Below are 25,208 nucleotides of genomic sequence, written 5' to 3'. Positions count from 1 at the left end.
ACTTGGCTCGCGTTCACCCTGGTCCTTTGAGGAAAAACTGGTCAGATCCCCGTTCCGCCTAAACTAGCCCATTCGAGATTTCTTAATTAACGAACGTGCTTGCTTCGAGGGCTCTAATCTTGCGCCGGAAGCTGTTTTTTTTTTCTTTCCTTCTTGGAGGAGACGCAATTGTGTAATTTCCGTGCCGACGATCGACCACGTATCTCGAATTCACGGCACTGTTTGCCGGCGGATATCGTGAAAGGATATCGTTGATAAACCGTGCTTTCGTCGCTGTTTCTCTCCTTCGCCCTTTTCGTCCTGATCGATTTACACCCTCTTGGTCGAACCTGAAACGAAACACAGTATCATTCGTTGCGCGTTCCCGCTGTAAATTGTTGTCAATTATCGGTTAACCTGAAGAGTTATGCGACCGATCGATGACGACGATCTAACGCGCATACCGCGGTATTCACGCGCTTTGAAACCGGCGCCAGATCGTAATACGAGTGTATCGTCGAGGATTCTGACGAGAGAGTTGGAATAAAATGAAACGAATGATTGTGAATTGCATATCTATTCGATACTCGTTGATTATTATTGACTGGTAACGAGCGCAACAGACGTGATTAATTTTGAGTGGAATTTAAGATTATATAAAACACGGAATAGAAATAGAATTAACGAGAAAGATGCACTTGAATATTAATGAAATGTGTTAAGGAGCGATATTATTGTAAATTTCGTTTCACACAGAGTGCCACAGTCACATACGAGTAAGTTGTGCTTACATGGCTCGAGCGTGTCAATGTGGAATTTCCAATTTGCGTACTAATGTTGATTACCGCGACACATCGGGCACACCGCGAGACCTCTAATAACCTAATGCACGTTACAATTTCAGCGAACATCACCCTAGATCTTGTGACTTATCAACCTATCGCGTCATAACTCGACTCTCTTACAGACGAGATTCAAAATAATTTAATGTCCTCCGTATTTGAAGTCTGAATCGAATTTTGTTGCTTACATTTTTTCACTATTCTGGGCTAGTTCAAAAGAAATGATCGTTCAAACTGTACAAAAGGATTTTGAAGAGTACGAACACTATGAATTATTAGTGATAATAAGATTATTATTATTATGTTATAATAATTTAAAAACATAACTCAAAGCATAGAAAATGCAAACGTTTATCCTGAACTGTTAAACTAAAAGTATAAACTTCAACAGCTGCTTCGCCTTTAAATGAGAAACACGGATTTTAAGGCTTTTAGAAAACTCTCGTTACAAGTGTAATCGACTGGCTACACAAAAGGTGTTTTCGCTGCAGTGACGTTTATCGGTACATTTTAAACTGACAAGAAATGCAATTCGCTTGAAAACCTTAAGCAGTTTCTTTTTAATAGTAAACGAGGAAGAAGGTGTTTCTTGAAAGATTATGCTGATCGCACAAAGGCTAGACAACTTTGCAAATAACGCTGGCAAGCACGAATAAAAAGAAAACAGCGAAAACTTGTTATCTTGTTTTGGATAATTCGCTACGAGTTATTGCGATTTAATATCTGCTGTACTATTACGATTTTCTCATTTTCGATCACAATCAATTACACAGCTGGATTTTTACATCATAGAAGAAAAATAATATTCTAATTGAAACATCGTCCAATTTGTCGATCCTAATTTATCCCAATTTATTTCTTATTAATTCTTATTAATTTTCAATTTCTTTTTATCCCTCGCAATTTCTTCCAGAAATTCATGGCATATAGATCGTTACTCTAACTCTGTATACTCGCGTTATATAGCAACAGTATATCTCACGCTGGCCGGAAAAAAGCCACTTGAAAGTACCAAAAGTATTAAGTACTTACATATGTCTGAAGCGTCCGACCAAGATGACCAAAAATGCTTGGAGATGCCATAATATTAAGAGTAACAGCCATAATCTCAGCAAAGTACGATACACATAGGAAACCCTCAAACACGTACGTTTTTATATTCTTGAATGTTCGCAAAACGTCGGCAAAGTCGGATTATTCGACGCCGTGTTCCGACGTCCGATAGTAACGTCGAAATGGAGGATAAATCGCGCGGATCCACCGACTTATTCTATCCGTAACGGAGTGGAGAAGCGAATGTCGAACGTACACGAGTGTGTGACCATCGAATCTCAGAAAAATTCGAGTAATTTATCTGCGAGATTTCTCTTTTATTTTGATATTATCGACTCGTACAGTGTAAGGTACGGTTCCATCGAGGATTATCAGAATTCCTCGTGTGGAACAGTGTTACCCGTATCCACAATAGATTGCAGGTGACAAAAAGCAGCAAAATCCCTTGGCACGGCCATTATAGAACCTTGTCGTGTCTTCGATCGAACCAAAGTTCCTTCTCGTGATACGTCACGCGAAAGGAGCGCGTTTCATCGAGTCGTAACAAAAATCTAACAACGTTCCAGTCGAAACAATAAAATACGTTGCCACGTGGTAGCGTATCTGGAAACGATAAATCGCTCGCTCCATGTTTTACAGGGAAAAACGGGGTTGCCGCTTTGATTCGCTTCCCGATATCCTTTCAACGTCACGGAATTAATACGTCTGTCCGTCTGTGTAAATTTTCGAGAAACATCGCGGTATCGTCGAATCTCGTTCCTCGATAAAAGAACTGGCTCGATTCGAATTTCGTTACGTGTAGCGATAAATACGAATGAAATTCGCGAAACGGTTCGCTCTAATCGCATAAAGTAAGGAAAGAAATTCTGATATCTTGTGGTTAAAAGAACGTTATATGATCTGTGCCAAGATATCGCACGACGATATTACAATGCTAATATTATATATTATAGTGATAATTTCGAGCACTGACGATTTTAATAATCGCGCCTTAATTTCGCATTCACGGTACGATGTTCCAAGCCAAATGTAATTAATCCGTGCGACTGGTATCCATCGGGAACAGAGATTAGCATTTTCGATCAGTTCGTCGTGTGGTTATTAAAACCTAGCGAGGCACGAGTCAGGATATAAAATCATTTATCTCGGCCGTCGATTAGCATAAGAAGCAAAAGCGCCGGGAAATTCCAACCGAAGAAGCCAGAAGATTTATAGAATCGTCGCAACGACGGAACTTCTAAAAAGGACTCGGTAACCTGCACCTTCTTCCACCATTGTCCGCGCCATCTTCCACTTTCTTTCGTACTTTTATTTCTGAGACTTTCTCTTTGTAACTTCCTCGCTCTCTCTTCCGCCACTCCTACGCTCGTTTCCGGCGTTTCTCCTCAACTATACCCTTTCACCAAAATTTCCCGAAAATTTTACTTTAAGATTTTTACTTGTAATTTTTATTCTTTCCGTATAACTTCCATATACCGGTAGTAACACGGTAAAGTATTTAAAGCTAGAATAACTGATAGTTATTTTACCAGCTAATATTTTAACGCGACTTTTTACCCACTTCGATAAAGAAATTTTTCATATAATCTAGATCTCGTTGAAACACGTGTAGAATACTTTTATCGTACGAACGTCGTAAAATTAACGGTGGTATCCGTAAATATAGGATCGTATCGCACGCTTTTGCTTTTCATGCGTCTAAATTTATCAGTCGCTGGTCGGTACTTTATCATTGAAATCGATGCATTTCGAAAATTTTTCAAATCTACGTATTCGTCCTACTGTTACGAAGGGGTTACTGGTAAAAACTTCCAACGCTATTTCAAATAAAATATACACGAAATAGAAAAGCATAGATCGACATTTGTAAAAATCTGACGCAAATTCAAACGATGTATCGAACACAAATACTATATACCACTTAATATTAGTCGTCCGATAAGTTTCTTTCGTTTTACAAGGAAATAATGGACGCGCAACAATTTCCGCTTTATATTATTTCATCGAATTACGTACGATCCATTTTGTTTTATCAAAATACAGATCACAACGTTCGACAGATTAGGTCTCATGTTTGTATAAAGATGCATCGTTGTAAAGGACGCGTCCGTGGAAGAAAGACACTTTTCGGACAACCTGATACTTGACACTTTAAGTGTATCGAAACATCGATGCAATGCGTCTGAATTCGACTGTGACTATTTAACAAAACGAACGTTATTTAACAAACGAGCGAAGAAATACTTATAAATTAAATTGGACGCAGAATGTTAAGAAATAATATTTCCGTACCGAGGCACGACGTAACCGTCGCACAAAGTGAAAACGTTACGCACGCATCGTCATTGTCCACTCTAGGTAGAAAACAACGAGCGAAGGGAATATAAGATTGAACGATGTTTTAATGCGAAATGAAACGCAGGCTGATATAACGGGCTCGCTGTGGAAACGAGGTTCGCCGCTGTTCATGAAGAGACGTGGTGTTCACGCGTATGAATACGATATCAGCGAGCTCCGCATAGCCGAGAAGATAGCAAGCAGTGCTGTTCCATCGTTCATCTCAGTCGCGATAAATTAATTCAATTTGCGTCGTAACGTCGCGCGAAAACTCGTACGCGGAACGTTTTCGTGGAAAGCTTCACGGTGAACAGGCCAGTTATTTGCGATAAATTTTTATTGGTTCCGAAAGTGGTACAACGATGGAGAAAAACGGTGGATGAAATTGCATACTTGATCGGTTAAAAATTTGTTGCCTGATTTACGAGATCAGCGACGTTAAAGCTGTGTCTGTTATTTCATAGTTCCTTTGATTTACATTCGTATCGTTTTATCGAAATATTGCAGGAACTGAATATTAGTTATTTAACGATCTAGGGTGTATGAATGTTTGTAATTAAATAACTTTGTAACTAAATCTCTATGCATAGCTTGAAATCGTTGATCGATGGAATAAAATGTTGCTAAATCGGCGGAAATCTACGCCAATTTGCGCAATGTGTGAATGCAAACTAACAACGAATACGCCAATTTTTCAAATACGTGCTACCTATCTAGCTGCAGGATCGATATCGATATCGATATCGGGTAAAAGTGGCTTCTCGTGGACGAAACGCGGTTGGTACGAGAACCCGATTATTGATAATTTCGGCTAGCTGATTCAGTTAAATAGCGGGAATTACTAGAATTTCAACAAATCAATCGTCGACGCGTTACTTTACAAGATAAAAATTGCCGAATTTTCGCACGGTAAAGACATGAAAATCAAACCGAAAAATCGTATTTGCCTTTGTATGTTTCTACCGTGGAAAATTCCCAGGAAGTAACAGTTTACGCGCTGATAAACATCGACATAGGATATTTCGCGATGCACAAATTGAAACAATCGAAATGCGAAAAGAGAAACGGATATATTTCTTGCCAGAGAAATACATATCCATGGTTTTATCCATCCGTAAGGAAAGACGCATTTGACAAAATTTAAATATCATGCTCTATTACGTAACATTTCGGGAAGACAGTATATGACAAATTAAATACAACGGCCATATATTTGGCAAATGTGTACAGATTGCAGATAATTCCTTTTTTATCGATATATTAAACCGCTTTATTTGCCATTAATCCGAAAGATTACCAAAGATACGGATTTTAAGGAAATATATATAGTAGAAGTAATATAATCTCTTCCTTAAATACAATTATAGTGCTAAAAATATTAACGTTTGAAAGTATATTTATAGTAAATTAAATTCGTAAAATGATATACGAAAATATTTCTCCAAAATTTGGGTTAACGATTAAACATTCCAGAAATATAATTTCCACAATCGACTACAAAATGGTGCTGAAAAGTTAAAATCAATCCATGCAGGATAATGCCAAAATTAAGAAACAGGAAAGAGTTCTCTAGAAATATTATATCCAGTATTGTCAAAGAATAAAAGAGTCGAAAACGTGGAACAAGAAAATAAAACTGATGAAAAGAACGAAAAAGGACGCAACCACAAAATAAAATATAGCAAAAGAATGGCAGAAGCTAACAGCGTAATCCCAAAAAGTGGAAATTACAAAAGGATAAAAAGGATTAAAAGCCTTTAATCTCAAAAATCAATATGTACCGTCAAAGATAAATCCCATCAGAGAAAAAATTCCAGATACCAAATACCAAACTCAAAATTCACGTCAACAATTGTGCAAATACCAAAATAAAATATGTGTAGAACCAATCACTATGACGAATCACGCCATATTTTATACTTTGTCACTTTATATTACGTTTTACATCCTTTGATATCGTCAATATTTCACAACACCTAGCGTAATTTGCAGCACATACTAGAAAACTTTTGCTTGTAGAAATTAATTAACAAGAACGAGAGAGAGAGAGAGAGAGAGAGAGAGAAAACGAAGTTTTATATATTTTACATGCTTCTTATAATATTCTTCATTCGTTAAGCATCAGTAGTTAGAAGAAAAGAACATGTAAACATCTTGACTTATCGCACAGTGCAAACGAACCTTTACGACGTAGATATCGTCACTGGAATATCGGGTTCGCGGTTCTTGTAACGATAAATCCACTGTCACCAGAACCGAACATTTACTGGATTCGAGGAACGACGACACAGTCCTGTTCGTAGATTGTCGTCAATCTCTGCCAAATCATTTAGTTTTTCTACCGATGACGTTAGAATTGCATCGACATTTCTGTGTGTATTAAGAAAACCACATTTGCAAAATTTATCGAAAAACTGGGTCACACGAGAAGCTTTTACATATTTCTAATTATTCGCGTCCTGCGGTTAGAATCTTAAAAGATAATGATAGAAACCTGTTTACAATATTTTGGTTTCTGAAATTGTAAAACTTTTAAAATATACTGTTTCAAGTGCATCATGCAACAGTCTCGGGCAATGCTCGGATTCTGGATTAAAAAATAAATAGAGTTATTGAACGGTGTTATTTAACGATATGAGTTTATCGAGAGAATCAATTTTTGATTTTTATTTTTATTCGAAAACAAATAAATTGGTAAATTCGCGTAACAAGCGGAAATTTAAAACACGGATTTATAATTTGAAGCGTTCGCACGAATATCGAATGCGCTGTAGAGTGTTCTTATACATTTGCAACTTCAAATAAACCGTGTGATTAACAAGTGAGCTCGATTGATACAACAATTTTATTGAGTGTTATCCGCTCGTGACATTGAACAAACAGATCGTTAAAGCAGAAAATCAGGTGAAACTGTACCAGTATAGGAACCTGGAACACGTATTTCACGCAGACAGTTTTATCGTGAGAAAAGCGTGTTTTTCACCAAATTATCTCCGCTCTCTGGCGAACGAAATCAATAAATTAATTAGAACAAACAGACTTGCCATACTTATTTTTACGAATACACGAAGTAATTGCGATTTTAAGCAGGAATTTTCGTCTGGCATACTATGATCAATATATTCGACATAATTCAAATATGTATAATATGTATGTACGCTCTGCTGTAAAATTCGCGTTTTAAATAGCAAAAGTAAAATTAAAACGTCAACAACATCGGAACTATAGATCTAAATCTAACAGAAGTAACTTAGAAAAGTCATAAACAGTGACGGAACTCGTGAAATTGTAGTTTTAGCAGATAGTCCGTCGATCCTATATTTCTGATCCTATATTCCGAATTATAAAAATACACTTTCTACCGTTTCAACCAATCCAATCAAAAATCCCTCTTTGAGATAAATCGGTGCCGAATCTATGTTCCCTTTAATAAAAGATGAAAATTTAAAATAACCGTGAAGTTATCGTACTACGAAATAGGATTGAATAGTTCATCGCATGACCCCGCTTCGAGCTACATTTCTGACCGCTGTTCAATGAATCCAATATTTATGATATTGTGCGAATAGCTTCAGTTACGCGTAATTTACACGCGCACAGAAAGGGAAGGAAGAGAAACGTATGTATATATACATATACCTATGTACATAGTACACATACTCGTACACACAGGTACAGATACATAACTGCAATACGTAATACAGATATAGACACATATATTATATAGATACGTTTAAACGCAGAGTCAGATTCAAAAGCAGATAGAATATAGAAACAGAGGCAGACACAGATAGAGAAGCAACATTCTACGATGGAGCAAATTCATCGTTTAACCCATAAAATCAGTCGAGATTTAGAAAAGAAAAAATATTGCTCTGCGATGTTCCTGGGCATTCAGCAGGCAGTCGACAAAGTGTGGCACGAAGGACTTTTGTTCGAACGAAAGAAAATCCTACCTCACACCTACTAAAAATCCATCTTAAAATCATATCTAACCAATAGGCTGTTAATGATTAAATACTTAGACGCTATAACCGCAACATTTCCAATAGAAACTGGCATACCCCAAGGCAGTGTCCTCGGACCTCCGCTGTTCGCCATCTACACTGCCGATTTACCAACTTTAACAGAGATAACCACAGCGACATTTGCTGATGATACAGCTTTATTAGCATCCCACTCAGACCCGATAATTGCCTCCTCTACTCTTCAGCGAGGTCTCGACTCTGTGGAAAAGTGGTTCCACAAATGGTGCTTCAAAATAAACGAAAACAAATCCAGTCGTATAACCTTTACGCTGCGAAAACAAACCTACCCACGGGTGACCATAAATAATACTCCAATTCCAAACAAACAGCCAGCCAGGTATTTGGGTATGATTCTGGACAGAGGAATGACATGGAAACAACATATCGTAGATAAATCCAAACAACTTAAATCAAGACGTTCCAACTTAAGAGCGCAGAGTAAAATAATGCTATATAAGGCCATATTGAAACCTGTTTGAACCTATGGAAACCAACTATGGAGAACAGCGAGTAATTCCAACATAGAAATTTTTCAACGACTCGAATCGAAAACTCTAAGATCCTTAATAGATGCACCTTGGTATGCTACCAACGAAACAATACATCGCAACCTCAAGATGCCCACAGTCAAAGAAGAAATATCCAAATTCAGTAATAGATATAAGATAAGGGTTATCAACCACCAAAACCCACTAGTTTAGTTACTCAATTACTTGACACGTCGGATCAGATCCGCAGGCTAAGAAGACATTACCCTTTAGATTTAAGCATTAGATTCAACTAGAATCATAGTACCACGTCAGAAAAATTTACTTATAATTCTCAATGAGAATTGATTGTAAAATTCATCCAAATAAAAAAAAAAAGACACAGATAGAATATGGAAACACCAGCTATCTTATTCGTAAGAACTACGACCATACTGACGAACGTAATAACCGTGGTGTTGTTTTACAAATTATCTACAAAATCGAATTATTTCCTTGACGAAACCGAACAAGACGTCTTGGTTGTTGGTGGAGCATAGCGATAGGAATAACTAAAGCAACCGAACAATTCCACGCTTGAAAAACGATCGAACCGCTCTAGATTGGAAACCCGATCCATTCTATTCGAAGTAATTGAAGGTCTTACGGAACGTTTATTCTGGTCTCAGCGGGCGCAATGATTCTTTTTCGATCATAATCACAGAGCAGAATACGGTGTCGGTAGAAGCATGATAAAATCATTCGGGTGAATCTCATTTCCATTTAAGATTCCTGATCCCGAAGTTTTATAATAGTTCGCTGGGAAATTATTTCACAGTAGCGAAGATTTATCGTGCCGAGTGTTAAACTTTTTATCGAGTGAAAAGAATTTACGAGGATTGTACTTCGAAAAATCATCGATGTTTAAACAAACGCAACTTTCATATAACACAGAAGCAACGTGGTTCTTCGGCCGATTGTAAATTCGTAAGATTTCATTCTCCTGTCTTTATGCTGCGAAAATAAGCGCAATAATCTGTCTAAAATATTATTGCGAGAAATAAATTAAATTATTGCCGCTTAATTCGTTCAAATTTCCACTTTTCCCTTTGATATTAAATCGCGTATATATATATTGCACTATCACTTTTTCTATCGCACAAAGGGATTCTCCACGAGATTGACTCGAAGCAAACACAAAGCGAGAATTGATTCGATTGTGGCGAAGTGGATTCGATCGTGATAAATCAAGAACCAGCAACGCGGGAAAATTATTCTCCATGTTTCTATTCTATCTGTCTACGTGAAATTTGCATCGTGTACTACCCTCAAGGTAGGTCATGTTTGTGACAACGTCGAAAGCCTGTGGTTGGTTTGTTTGATAGACACGAAGCTGCAAGCATGTAAGGTAGATTATGACTTATTGTCAATTAATTTACCACGTCACATTCAAGTGTAGCCATGAAATTCTAACAAAAAATAGAAATCCTAACATTGATACGCAACGTTTATTCTTAAAATAACTTTTCACGTTGAAAGATTTCAAATGTTTAATACGAGTACACGTTAAATATGGTTCCAAAATTCTACAATACAAATTAAATATTGAATATTATCCTATACTAATATTTATGCGTATTTATACCTTATATCGTAATAAAGGAAACAACGATTTTTGCTACGATAACGATTGGAATTTCGTTTAATGTTATTATACGTATCCAAGTTCTTCCGAATGAGCAATGTCCTGGCATCCAACGGCAACGAGTTGATAACCTACCCTCCGTGCTATAACTGAAATTGCGGTATTCCTCGAATTCTGATGCTTTGTTGTTACGACTTTACAATCGCGAGCAATCGTGTTTTATTGCTTGATAAGTATCGCGATCAAATTGCATAACTGAAGGGTACGATTACCTATGAAAATATTTATAACACTCGGAATTTATCGAATATAATTTTTTCCAATTCAATAATTGTTTTCTACGATAACAATCATTAAACTCGACGATAACACGATACTATCACGGATCACGTGAAACAATTCGTGTGTACGATAAAATGGAATTATTATACAATGGCACGGTGTTTAACAACGTAACGAATAATTTATGAACACCGCAAACTAATATCTAACAATCCTCCAGTCAAATACTCAGCAACGGACAAAATGTACTGCGATCGAAAGTGAGTATTCAACGAAGCACGTTAATGTCACGTAATTTTTGGGGTTGGTTGATGAAATAAAATAGCTGAGTCGTAACACAACTATTAACTTTGTTTTAATTAAACTTTATTATGAATTCAGCAATCACAATGTAACACACACTGAATTAATATAAATCACAATTCACTCCAACCACGTTATGTAAGACTTAGTTACAACGATACGTTAAGTACGCGACTGTTATAAGGGTAGAGACCGGTATAGATATGTTGACTATTCTGAGGGTACAGAATAAGTGAGTCTTTCTAGCGATACCATGTCTGAGGAAGGCTAGGGATGGGTGTGTCTAAGGACACGGGACTATCGGATTTGTCGATGACAATTTTGGTTAAGGAAGTGAGGGCAGTAGACACCGTCTCCGATTGGATAATCAGATGGTTGATGGACCAGGAAGGATTTTAGCCGCCCTCGCGAGAAAGTTGCTAACGGAACATACCAGATGTGAAGAAAACCAACTTTCTAAGCTAACACGTGGTAGAAAATAAACGTAAAGGGAAATCTAAGACAGGAAATACTCGCTTGGTCCGAAGGACCTTAACTATGAAAATGCCAAGACCCCTGGTGGGTACTTAAGACTATTGAAGGTGCGCACCAAGAATGTGCAGACATCTGGGTGCCATCCTGTCCGCGGTGTGTGGCCTAGTCTCTGATGTGAATTGACATTACATTAACGTCGTCAAACAGAATCGAAAGCGTAACAGTTTCCTTGATTCTAAATACGATTGTTTGGGATTTGGAGTGGCCGCCTGGTAATTACCGCGACGCCTTATATGAACAAGATGCGATCCTCGGGCAGGACGGCCATCAAGGGTCTACGCGACCCTAGTGCGGACCCATCATAAATAGTGAGCCTATTGTACAGTCAAGGTACTTTAGGATCCCACGGAAAAAGCCCGTAAAACGCGTAATTCATTTATGTTATGGTACATCTGAGGAAGATCGGAAAGGCGGGTTTTCCTCAAGTGCAAGGTCACCCGCGCGCGAATCTTCATTAGGGCAGCCAGCCCATCCTTAAACATACGTATTTACCCAATGATCAGGTAGGAACAGACTTGAGACACACCCATCACGAACTTTCCTCTACGACAGCAACATCACCAAGAGTCACTCTTGCACCACTATTCTAAGAGTCAACATATAACAGTCAGTCAGTGACAATTATATTTAACAGGATAGCCAGTGAACTAAAAGTTGTATTCAGAGCATTGTGTAGAATAAATAAGGTGAACTAAACCTCGCTCTTTACATTTATTATAATCCTCCACCTTGAACGCTAATAACGTTCAAAGCTCGCGATACCAACCGATCAGTTGTGCCTGACTGGTGGCTAGTTAGTTGAGTGTCGCAACAACGATGTTTCGAATGTCAGAAGAGTACAGTGTTTTATGTAAATATCAACGTTTTAGAGAATTAATAGTTTACTTTTTGAAGAATGTGAACGATGGAATAAGTACATGGGTGAAATATTAATAGATACTAAAATTGTTTCTTTCGACTCTGTAAACGCACTGAAAGTGGAAGATGAACGTGGAAAGATGAACGTCGAAAAGTTTCAGAAGATTGATTCCCGGAGAAAAGTCAAACTTCCTTATGAATGAATTTTCATCACTAAATCATCCCTGTACCTTTAACATTTTCCTTCATCGTCGACGTTTCAAACTTTGTAATGCACTTTCGTGGCTCATCAAGAATGCCGTGGGTAAATATGGCAGACATGTTCCTGAAATAGAAATTGGGAACTTTTGGAAAAGTTTAAAATCTCGAAACGAAATCCTTGTCAACATTAAAATATTTGTAACGTCGTCATGGACTATAGCGCTCTCCGAATTATTATTTTCAACTTGTAAAGTACAACTCTTATTCCCCTTTGAGAAACTTTTTTGATATTTTTAAATGTAGAACGAGAAGCTGTGTTAAAAACGTACCGAGAAAATAAAAGGAATTATTCTGTTGTTAACTGTAATGTGTTTTCATATCGTTTACGAAGGAAACTTTATTCTTTTCATCTACGTTATTAAATAATAACGCATAGCGAATAAAATATCAAATCAGAATGGATATAATTTTTCGCTAATTATAACACTACCTTTCCAATTAAATATGATAAAAGCTTTCTTTATAAAATCTTATAAGAATATTAATAATAAATCAATAATAAAATTGCTTGTAAATTAAATCGAATCACAGTCACATTCGAAATAAGATTTTAAAGATTGTATCGCACGAAGTAAAGTAAAGTAGGTAGGAGAACAAGAAAATTGAAGATGCAGAGTTCGGATAGTACTCGAATAGTACTAGTATTGGATCATAAAAAATTTTACGAATGTATTAAAAAATCGATTTCCTATAAACTTGAGCCTTCTCGTCGTCTAGTTTTTATAAAAACTGTTTGCCCACTGTAAACGCCTAAATTGTATTATATATACCTGATGTGTATATTGTTATAGGTATATAACAGTAGATGTATATTGTGTGTACAGCCGAAGCATAATAGAAGCAAATTTGCAATTGGTATGGACTGAATCAGAGAATAAATTACTCCAATCGTTTGGTCCATGGTTAAGGCAATTTATATAGATTAATCGATTTGTTTTCAGAGATAAAATCGAATGCGAGAATACAGTGGCGCTAGTTAAACGAGAATGCGAGGATATTTTGGAGATGAGCCGAGAAACTGCGGAAAAACAATTTCACGAGGTAGTCGAACTTTACAATGAAGCTAAAGAAAAGGTATTTGAAAAGAAAACTTATTAAAACTTTCGTTAGTAACGTGGTGGATTTCTCAAATGAAAAGTAAAAACAAATTTAATATACACACCATGGAAATGATAGAAGTTTTACATCGTTTGCAAGCAAAGAAAGATATTCGCTTCGATGCATAACTTAGGTAACGAAAGTTAATTTTCTAAGTTCCCTAACAATATTTTGCGTTATGTTTTATTTTTCCTCACACGGCAAGAAATATTCGAATTTTCCTTAACGGCCCCTATAGAAGCTGAGAAAGTTCCGGGTGCAATAGCGATGCAACATGCACCGTAAACCAACATCAAAGCACTTTTTTAATTGATATGCATTCAGTCCGGCGTTGTAGCCAGCCTTTTTACAGGCAGTGCATCGTAAAATGTGTGCCCTTTGAACCATCGCCTTTTTGATACGCGAAATCGAAGTTGTCACCCTTTCCGTTGCCTCTTGAATATGCAGTGTCCGAGTGGACCTCGAGTTTCAAGTGAGTCGGGTACACGCCTCTAAGCCCTTAAATTACTTTAAACTACTTTAATTACTGCCCTTTATTCCACCGTTTCCTCCGCTGTTCCTCATTTGACGATTACGTGGAATATCTCTGCTATTTAATTCCAAAAATATAAATATTTATATTTTATTTGCACCTACGATAAAAAAAATATTCCAGAGCTGAGTTTCCACATCTTTGGTTCATTCAACGTAATTATTTAATTATTCTCGAGTATGTTTCTAGCACGTAGAATATAATAAACGTTCGTGCAAAAAATGTTAAATTCATCGTGTTGTTTCTAGTTTATCGCGCAAACTGTTCGAGCACCTTTTGAAGAGAATCTCCCTGTGGGGAAGAGAATTTCGTTGGCAAGAATTTCGAGGAATTTCAGAGTGTATTTTCTTTGCCGTCGAAAGCACGTCAGCCGAAGGTCTTTCGTAATTTCTGTAGGGAGCACGTCAAATGCAATAACCTTTATCTCTGACACAGATAGAGAGACGGGAAGAAAGAGAGAAAATTACACCTGACCGTCTGTATTAATCAACACGTTTCTCAATAAAGCTTCGCCAACCAGTACAAACAATCAATTTTTAAGCAATTTCCTTTCGAACAACTTATTGTCTTTCTGATTGCGAAACAAAAGCTACAGATACTTTAGTCTTCGGTGTCTCGTGTTTTCGCAAATTTCGTTGATCTCAAATTCTTACTTGACCCGCAAAGTTCTTACCACTGTGTCTACATCGTGTGTGGAATAAACATCAAAGCCAAATTTAACTTTCCAACTTGAATTTACAACGTGAATTATCGCGTCACTCTATTTTACTTCCTAACGTCTCGACGATCCCGTCATTTTTTCGCGTAAGTTAAATCGCCCCCAAAATAGATGAAAATCAGGACATATAGTTCTTAATTCAGTTTCTGCTTTATAGCGTCGCGCTATATCAATCTACAGTTACAATTCGATAATTCTATTTGTAGCTTTTATGTTATCTGGCTCAATCGTGTTTTAGACCGAACCATCTACGTAATATTTCTCTTAATTCAAGGAATTCCGTTTTCCGGGATTAATATCAAAAGTATCTCATCTTATTATGCAATCTTCTCACTTTCTTCTCTATATCTATGGCATTGATTTTTGTATTTACTTAAGCAAAACGAAGTTGACACGGAGGTTTTACGATCGCACGCATTAATCTCGTCCTCTCGAAAGTGAGACGGTGCCAACGCGTTAAGTCGTGGAAACTAAAGGGCGTCACTACGAGGGTTGTTAAATCGTTAATGGTTCATTAATGAAAGATACCGCATCGTAAAATTACGGAACAATAATTGGAGTTGCTAGGCAAGTTGTTTCTCGCTCTTTAATTTCCAGGCAAAATAGTAATTCCAATCTAATTGCAGGAAGCTCCGGAAATTTCATCGATTAGAAACAATTATTTCTGGAATATCAGAATTGTGAAACGAATACGCTTATAATACGCAATTTTAATTATACAGAATTATAATGCCGACGAAGTTAACGATGTACTGTTAATAGGAATTTTCGCGCGGCACAATTCGGTTATGAAAAAAGATTCGTTTCAAATTGCGATTGCTCTGTGAAATTCATTGGCAATTATACAGGTCTTCCCGAATGGTTATAATACTACAAAATGAAATTGAAATGAAACCGAAATTAGAAGAAGGGAAGCGTCGCTATGACCATCGTCTCTTTCGTCTAAAGTATTTTTTAATTATTTTTATTCTTCGGTTGCGTATTTTTATACGATTATAAGAAACTTAAAAATACAAACGTGCATAGAATGCACGTTCTTCTAATATTTAATAGGTAAACTATTTCCTATCATAATTTCTTCTCTACGTCGTATTCTTTTAATCGTTATATGAATTTGTATAAAAATCCACGGTCTAGTTATCATTTATTATTCATCGGTATTGGTCAACTTGTTCTATAATAAATTACAGCCACGTAAAAGAACGAACAACCGAGTAATCAAGACGAAATATTTGAAACGTTGAAAACGTTAAAATCTAGTGAAAAGTTTAAATCGATTTCCACTCGGGTAGAAAGCAATAACGTTCTGTTTCGAGACATTGAATTTTCTTTTAATAGGTGACCCGATTAGAGAAACGTGTAGAAATGTACGAGGGTTTTGGAAGGGAGCAGGAAAACCGAGGTTTTGAGCTGGCGAATCTACTTGAAACTTTAAAACGTTTCGACGTGGATGTCGGCTCTGTCTGTCAACTTACAGCGGAAGGTAAGTATTATCCACCACTTCCAGATTCCATCGTATAAGTATCCGTTCCTGTACAGCTTTGAAGAACTTGACCGAACGGGGAAACTTATTCGAAGAAAGCATGAAGAATCTCAGGCATCTAGCTTGGATGGTGAAAGACAGAAAGGATGAACCGCAACTGGTTTTATTAAGGGAACAGAATTCCGTTTTGAGGCAGGTAGTAAAGAATCTTAAAAGGAAGGTAAGAATTCATCGATACGTTTAATGGAAATTGCAATACTAGCTATTTCTTTAGTTGTGAATTCTGGTATAGCTGCAGCTATGATTAAAATAACGAAATGAAGATTACAGGAGAAAAACATGATACGTACACTTTTAATGTTCTTTTGTGACTAAAAAGCATAGTATTTTATTATAATATGACATAGTCGAAAATGGAAACAATCTGCAAGGTCCAAAGATAATTATAATAAGCGTAAGAAGAAATTTAGGCTTTGTACGCTGTAATTTTGGCTTACGCTAATCCAGCATATAATCTTTTCCATTATAACTACATATTATTCAATCTACTATTTTCTCTACACGGAACATGAAAGTTAATAGCTTTCGACCTTCCTTTTTTTCCCTGCATAGATATACATTTTTTCATCAAACGGAAGAACACACAATAGATTTCATCTGTTCACTTCGGTACAATTGGATACAAAATATTTCGATCGATATACATCATGGTAGAACAAAACCATTTCCATGTTCCGTGAAAGTCAATTTAGATTTGCATAAAGGATGCGTTATACGATTGCATACGTACGACTTGTTCGAAATTTTATCGAATCAATGTTTCTGCACGTACTCGTTTTTTTTCCAAACAATACCGCGGTTCTACTTTTGTCAAGCCACTTCTATTATTTTATGCTTTAGTGCAGACTTTATCGCGTAACAAGCGACAACCACAAAATGTTGTAAAAGGAGGCAAACATTTGGTTTACACTAACGTGGTAAATGTATATGAACAGTTTAAAATATTCAAAACAGTCCACCACGGTAGAACGCTTAATTAGGTTACTTAAAATTAAAGGGGTAGGAAAATATGTCGAAACTCGAGATAGAAATTAAACCAAAAACATTGTTTCTGTTTCTTTCCATTATCTAATTAAAATTACTAACGACACATATTTCTACATGTGGAACTATTATGAATTATTTCGTAAATTAAAAAGTAAGGAAAATACACGTCACGAATGAAAAGTATTAATAAAATATAAAAATTCGTATTTTACGAATACAATAAAAAGTAACACGAGAATGACTCCTTTAGTATCGATAATACGAGCTATAAAATAATAGTATCGAGAAATTATGCCCATTGCTTTCCATATGAAATCCCTTTTGATCGTAAATTTTACGTGAACCCGATGTAACACGCATAACCGTAAATAAGCGTATCCACTTGAGAAAAACGTAATAACGTAAGACTTGCAAAGATTGATATTTCGAACATGCTCAGAAAAGTTTATAGAAAAACATCAATTTTACTTACCTTTACTCTGTAAAACTTATTAAACGGAATTTCCAAATTTTCCGTAATTTCGTTCGAATTCTATATTTCGTGAGACGCCTCCATAAATCGTTCGAACAGGAAACTCGTAATCACATTATACTACTTCTACATATAATCGATTTCGCTTAAATTTTACACAGGTTTTCACATTACACTTGGCGATATTTCCGTGAGAATTCGTTATAAAGTTTCAGATGCTCAGCCAAACGCACAACGATATCCCGGAGAAAGAAAATGAGGAACGACACGAATCCCTTGAAAGCGAAATAAATTCCCGGAATCATAATGGAAACTTATCGAACGCGCCAGTGTTGAAGGAAAACACGAAGGAAAATTCGATAAACTCGTCAATTCACGAAAATCATAACTCTTGCAACGCGATGAAACACAACGAACGCGGCGAAACTGTAACGCGCGAAATAACTGACGCGTACAAGAACGATAATCGAAATAAGCAATTCGATATCGAACGTACGATAATCGATAAGCGCGGCAGGCTATTGTGCATCGAATCCCATTCGAATGGCGTGGTATACGAAGAGTACGTGTTCAAATTGTCAATCGATCGAGAGATGAAAATTAAATATCCAGTTTCGTTAAATAACAGCGAAGAAGTGGTTAGATTGGAGTTTGTGGATAACGAAACCGACTATTCGGTAACATCGATGGATAGAATGTTGATATTGTTAAAAAATATACACGCAATTGTGATCGTCAAACAAACCGGTGTATCGTGCAGCACGCAAACTACGAAAACGAAAACTTCCAACAACTTCGCACAAACGGCAATTACTGGAGTAAATTCATTTTCTCGTTTAAACAGTGGCGCTATGGTGAGTAAAGAAATTTCTACCTTCTCTACTTTGAACTGCACATTTCGACATTGGATTTATTTACTAAGAATAAATATTACACTGCTTCTTATAAAAAATACAAAAAAAATAAAATTTAAATTTATAATAATACTTAAAAGAATTATTTATATGTTTTATGAATACTGATTTTTTTACATAAATACATCATTCGAGTATAGTATCTCGTTAATATTATAATTAATCTTATTATAAATTCGATTAACATACGGAAGTCATAAAAGTGAAAACTAAAACACTGAATTGTTTATTCTTATACTATATTTCGTACAATACAATTGAAAAAACGTACATCAATTTCGTCAGAGCAATTGGTACAAAATTTCAATTTGACTCTTCAATTAAATATAGATGCTTAATAGTGAGAAACGTGCGATAGAAAGAAGTCTCTATAATTTGGAACGAATCGTTAAGACCTTAAAACTCAACGCATTAAATCAAGTTGAAACGATGGTCGATAAGGACTCGCATTTGCTTGGAAATAACGAGATATTAAACTATATGAAGGCATTGACTCAATAGTACTATGCATAGCGACTCTTATTTTTCTTTCAAGTGCACGAATCTCTAACATTATAACGATCTTTGTAACATGTAACAGTATCGAACTAGATTCCTCATTATAATTATAATAATACTTTTCCTATTCAATTGTACATAAAAAAATACCACTAGAAGTAATTGGTAAAGATGTCCACAAGTTTAGAAAAACTTTAATAGTTACGGGTGCTTATTATTAAAAATGTTACGAGTTGAATCTTACATATTATAATATATATCTATACACGCATAGATGTACATTACATATACATACATACATAATAAATGTACATAATTGCATCGATTTAATTGTATTTAAAATCGTAATAATTATCACATTATTTTGAGTACGAATTAAATACTTATTTGTTTTCATCTTCAATAGCGGTGCACTTTACTACGTCCTCGTACGTGAATAAACTTTCTTTTAGAGAATCTCAAAACATTTATCCTGTTTACTTTTTTTTCTTACATTGAAGTGCGATTTCATTACACGTTTGTAAATGGAAAAATTTATTAAAAATTGTGAAATGCAATTCGTGGAAAAATACATATATGCAATATATGCATAAGCCTTAAAAGGTAGTCCAACTTCTCCTCTCATACATTTCCTTCGATCAAAATATATAGAATTAATATATAATTCATGTGCTCTTGATTCAGCATTTCATATGTAAGTTTTTAATTACAAAGATGGAAAGATTACTCTCACGTTTTCATTATGTAATAATGAAAATTTGATTTATAATATAAACTTACAATTATATGTTTGCCTTATGTTGGCAAATAAAATAAATAGTTTTAGCATGCACTGTATTTCAGAATTATTCATCATGCTGAATCTCAAATCTTAGAAAGACATTTTTAGAAACAGCTTAATTGCAATTTTTTATGTAAAATACTTTTAAAAACACGACGAGTAAAAAGGTTCAGGAAAAGGCGATATTATGTTAAAATATGATAAAAGATTAGAGGAATGTCATATTCATACTAATATGTATGTTTCCATAACCCTGCTCTTTCCCTTTCTTTTTCTTTCATCTTCATCTTTGATTATTTGCTAATATCCTATCTTTGTTATCAAAAAGATTCAAAATTGATTGCTAGATACTTATTTATACCTATACTACTCTCTTCGTGTCACTTATCTTTGAGTATATAATAAATCCTTTCTAGAAATGGAAAAATTTTCTCCGGCAGCACTGAATTTATTCTTTCTGTTTCTTATGTCTACTTGAGAATGTTCGATTATAATCAATATGTCGGGCCTGGCACTAGGAATTTGCGTTTCTAGTAATACTTTGAACAACACGCTGTCCCCACCAGGCTTCAAGGTTAAATGGCTCAAAATCTAAGATGACAGATAAAATAGTAATTAGGTTAAATTAACATATGAAAAGAACAGATGAAAACTGACATATGCAACAAGACTACAACTTACCTTTGAGTTGAGGATTTGGTTCTCGTTCTTGATAATATGTGACAGATGCTCCATTTCTATAATTAGAAGAATTACTGTGCGGTTGATTGTGACACATATCTAATTCTTTTGATACTGTATTCCATGCTGTAAACAGAAATAAAAAAAGCTTAATAATAAACGAACTTTATTTACGAGTATTAAGAAAAAGTGATATATGATACCTACAATCATAAATATATTTAATTAGATCAAAATGTTGTGCTGCAGTTTCAGACTGATGTCTGGACGGGATTGAGGATGGTCTTTTCCCATTCATCGTCATTTGTCTACCACTATAAAACAATATTTTATTAAAGTCACTAAAACAATATTATCTAAAATATAGATATGATTAATATACAAAGCACAATCACCATATTAACAGCAAAGACTGATACTGAACTAGCGTATTACGTTTATTAGATATATTCTATTTTAAGCTTTAACGATTTTGTGTGCAATTAAAATAAATACAACTACGAAATATAAAGCAATGAATGCATTGGTATTCCGTGGAATTTGCAAAACTTGATAAGATAAAAAAAAACATACGTATAAAATATTCAAACATAAGAATCAACTGAGAAATATTATAATTCATTGACATCTGTTACAATAATACTTGGACTATAGAATACCTCTTTGTGTAATGAAGGGACGCCATTTTATTATAACGCAATTCAAAATATAACCTTTTACTTCAGATAATAATATTTCAATTAATATCTATCGCACAAAATACAATAAAAGAATCTGTATGTAATCTAAACTTCACAAGAGGAAAGAAGCATTCGATAAGATTAGAATAATTAATCATCTATCAGTAATATATAAGCGTCTATATTTATCATAAAAGCCACGTATACATATATTTAGAACTCCTTTCTTATACATATTTATAATATCTTTATCAAAATCTCTAATACAGGAAGTAATGAAAAATTATTGTAAAAGGATTGGGATTAACAGACGATTAACGATATATTTAACGCGTCAGGGAAGATATACAATAATTAATAATACGAAGCCTACTTTTGAAGAGAAAACGTAGGGAAAATGGCGACTCTTGTATGACAGTTACTGTTATGTTTTCTGATTCCCGCCTGTTTCTCCCTCTATCTATTTAACACTGTTCCGTTCACGACTTTCACGGCAATGGAACGATTGGCGATTTGTCAAAAATAAATAAGATTACCCAGGTAAACAGATGGAAATTGGAAATTATGTATAAAAATTACAATGAGATGTAGAGAACAAAAACGTAGAGACACGAGAATAAAGAAAGTCGCTTTTACGATAAATACCTCATTTTGTCCGTTCAATGGTGAATTTCTGTACGAGCGAAAATTCGTGGACAATTACGTTTATTTGATGAAATTCTGTGATCACCTACGAACAAAACTATAAATATGTAATACACGTATATAAACAAGCGAAAAGCTGTAACGAGGAAGAGCGTTTGTTTCTCGTAACAGCTGCGTGAAGCTTTCTCTGAAAACTGTCAACAATGACGGGTTAAGCGTTCGACTCGGACGGTAAAATAGGATGTGAAGTCGGTGGCGACAATTCAGTAGTATAAAGATAGCCACTGTTGAAGAGTGCAGCCACGAGGTAGCGAAACCGTAGCGTTTTTCTACGTCATCTTTGAATTCTGCTTTTTGAATCGTGGAGCGAACGTATAGCAATAATTTCTGTTTGTATGTGATTTGAAAATCAGTATTAAATTGGAAAATGTGACGACTTCAACAAATTCGATGTCACCTTTCGGCTGATGTGATCTTTTTGGTAAATGATTTGCAATTATGTTTTATTTTGATTTATCTAACCTTATGATATTACGATAAGATTGCAAATAAGATCTATGTTCGTCAATGATTTTGATATGCTCTCTACGATTTGGAGCGTTCAGTCGAAGAATTGTATGAAATACGTTTAGATTAACTGAAATATTAACAAATTCGTGACAATCAAACATGTATTTAAGTTTAAATAATCATATTTAAACATGCAGTCAATCATCCAAACTTCTAAATCCTACAACTCACTGATTGGGGTTAAGTTGGTCACTAGACACACGATAAAGTCCGTAGACATTGTGTATTTCCACTGTTTTATTTTTTCTGCTTAGATTAGGCATCCTGAGGGTATTTAAAACTGATATGATAAATGATATGATAAAAGGGCATAGTTACATCAAAATCGAAATAATTTTTTGTTTTTTTATTTTTAATTTATACAATTTGATCCCTCTAAAACTTTTGGTGATATAAAGTTTCCTATGTTGCACATTATTTACCATAATAGCCATGTATTATACATAGAAAGAACCATCCACATCTATAGTTTCCAATTTGTCAAATTTTTCGATCTAATAGAAGTTAAACGGAAATATTATTTCCCTTCGTACGCAGTAAAACTCTTATAAAATTGCACGTTCGCGGGAATATGTATTTTCATGTTTCATTTACTACAACGATGCACTTAAAGATAGACATTCGCGATATTGTCGTTTGTCACAACTCACGTTCACAATTTTGTAGTCACGAAAATGTCGACTTTACGATAAGTTTTGTACTTAATAATACGTTCCTTTGAAACTATCGAATTTAAATTTTCGGAAAATTTGCATTTTAAATGACGCAATCTGATGTAAAATGTACGTGTGAACGACCACTTGTGTATCTATCTATCTAAAGGATAACCTATAAAAAGTTCGAAAATTATTTCTTTACAAAAAGTAGGCCAAAAATAAAATATGTTATTTCATTAAATTGTAGAATGAAGCATTTAAAAGGAAAAATAATAATTTTACAGTTACGTCCAAAATGTTACCAATCAAAGCTGTGTAATTTGGAGGGTAGAGATGCAACATAAAAATTAACTTTATGGAAGACACACACACACACACACACACACCTTTTTTGTGATCTTGTTAGAAATAAAAAAATCGATAACTTAACTAATACATTTTGATCACTCTACCGTAGAATTGGATGTAGTTTCAATATACAGTACATAAAGGCAGCTACATTGCCCTTTTTAACATAGCATTATCATATATCTTTTTACAGCAATATTTTTTTTACTTCAAACCTTCATCAGTACACTACGGATTTTTATGCAAATTCGTATTTTTAAAAATATGACTAAAAAATAGAACCTCGATAAAAAATTGTTTTCATCTATCAAGTGTTGTAAAAAACACTACACCTACCTTGGTTGTTTTACATATTTTTTCATATTATGCGAATTCTGTGCAATCTTGCAGTTTCAAATTTCCTATCAATGCATAAAAATCCATAGTGAACTCATCGCAAAAGATGGGTACATTGACAGAATTTTTAATAGACAAACTACTAATCAAAACTTTTTGTTCGAGTAAATTGTTTCAATAAATTCACTAAATATTTTATCTAAATTGCATAATAAGCGTATTATTGATAATATCGCTAATGGTATTAACAAATATTTTTATGTAATTAAGTTGGGATAAAAAAAAACACTATATCTTAAATAGCAATGAAAACCATATTTCGTCGTTCTGAGTTTACATATTTGAAACGAATACTTTGCGAAACGCGAGTGGCACCTAAAGCATTTTAGACATTTATCTGAAACGCTCGTACTCGTAACACCATTATCTCGGACATTATTCGTTAAAATATACGATAGCGTGTCGGGTTATATTTGACAATACTATAACGTGGCCTCAATATATCCACATATCGCTGGCACCATCGCCACGACTTCAGTTGGTTAGGTTTCACTTTCAGTTAACCAAAGGCCTACTAGTCTATTTCTGCAATCCCGACGTTCAATACGATTTCAAAGGATCCTTGTCACCCTTTGTGATTCCATCGTAGGAGATAGCAAAACTATGTGCTACCGGTCTTAAATGACAGTGATCAGATATATCAATTTGATTAATACAGGGATAGCGTTAACTCCGAACATCAACTCATTATACGAATTTCACGTTCAAGTAATGATTAAAGAGTCATATACGTACGTGCATAAACTGTAAAAACGTGAGCTGTACATTGGACATGAATAATTTTAATTATTGGAGAATCTTGTACGGACTGAATGGAACTTTTATTAAAAATTTGGTCTACACGTTTATATCAAAACTACGATGGAAAAGGAAGGGAAAATGTCAGTCTATAATGAAAGAAGTGTGATATTGTTCGTTTGGTATATTTGTATCTAGTTACATAAAGGAATAAATATTCGTAACGTAATATTACATAACAATCTTCCTTCAGATCCTTAACTTAAGTTTGTTTCTCTAGCGATTAATTATTGGTATAACTCATACCTGGTCTGTGGTATAATCATTTCCTTTGAATACGATGTCGTTAGTTATTTTCTCGA

At 34.9% G+C, this 25,208-nt stretch overlaps 2 protein-coding genes and 1 long non-coding RNA gene across 4 annotated transcripts; 1 reads left to right on the top strand and 2 right to left on the bottom strand.

The window, feature by feature from the left end:
* Positions 1-134: 134 nt before the first annotated feature.
* On the bottom strand, positions 135-18,347 carry LOC117151487. Its single transcript, XR_004461467.1, has 2 exons — positions 17,940-18,347; positions 135-329 (listed from the first exon to the last, which is right to left on the bottom strand). It is a non-coding gene; the product is annotated as an uncharacterized LOC117151487 (long non-coding RNA).
* Positions 13,360-19,113, top strand: LOC100746609. The gene is made up of 5 exons (XM_033320052.1): positions 13,360-13,444; positions 13,531-13,663; positions 16,276-16,420; positions 16,477-16,640; positions 18,149-19,113. The coding sequence occupies exons 2-5, from the start codon at positions 13,595-13,597 to the stop codon at positions 18,959-18,961; spliced, it is 1,191 nt and encodes a 396-aa protein (XP_033175943.1). The 5' UTR covers positions 13,360-13,444; positions 13,531-13,594; the 3' UTR covers positions 18,962-19,113.
* On the bottom strand, positions 19,064-22,401 carry LOC100741015 (MAPK regulated corepressor interacting protein 2). Of its 2 annotated transcripts, none has more exons than XM_003488459.4 (4): positions 22,139-22,401; positions 21,021-21,127; positions 20,814-20,939; positions 19,064-20,723 (listed from the first exon to the last, which is right to left on the bottom strand). In XM_003488459.4, exons 1-4 carry the CDS (start codon positions 22,141-22,143, stop codon positions 20,647-20,649), a joined length of 315 nt encoding a protein of 104 aa, XP_003488507.1. In that variant the 5' UTR covers positions 22,144-22,401; the 3' UTR covers positions 19,064-20,646. The 2 variants fall into 2 exon arrangements, with proteins under 2 accessions (XP_003488507.1, XP_012239528.1); XM_012384105.3 differs by lacking the exon at positions 22,139-22,401 and adding an exon at positions 21,473-21,940.
* Positions 22,402-25,208: the final 2,807 nt, after the last annotated feature.

The sequence above is a fragment of the Bombus impatiens genome, unplaced genomic scaffold (assembly GCF_000188095.3).
Source record: "Bombus impatiens unplaced genomic scaffold, BIMP_2.2 scf_0233, whole genome shotgun sequence".
Taxonomy (NCBI): Eukaryota; Metazoa; Arthropoda; class Insecta; order Hymenoptera; family Apidae; genus Bombus; species Bombus impatiens.
This window is presented reverse-complemented; position numbering and strand designations above follow the sequence as displayed.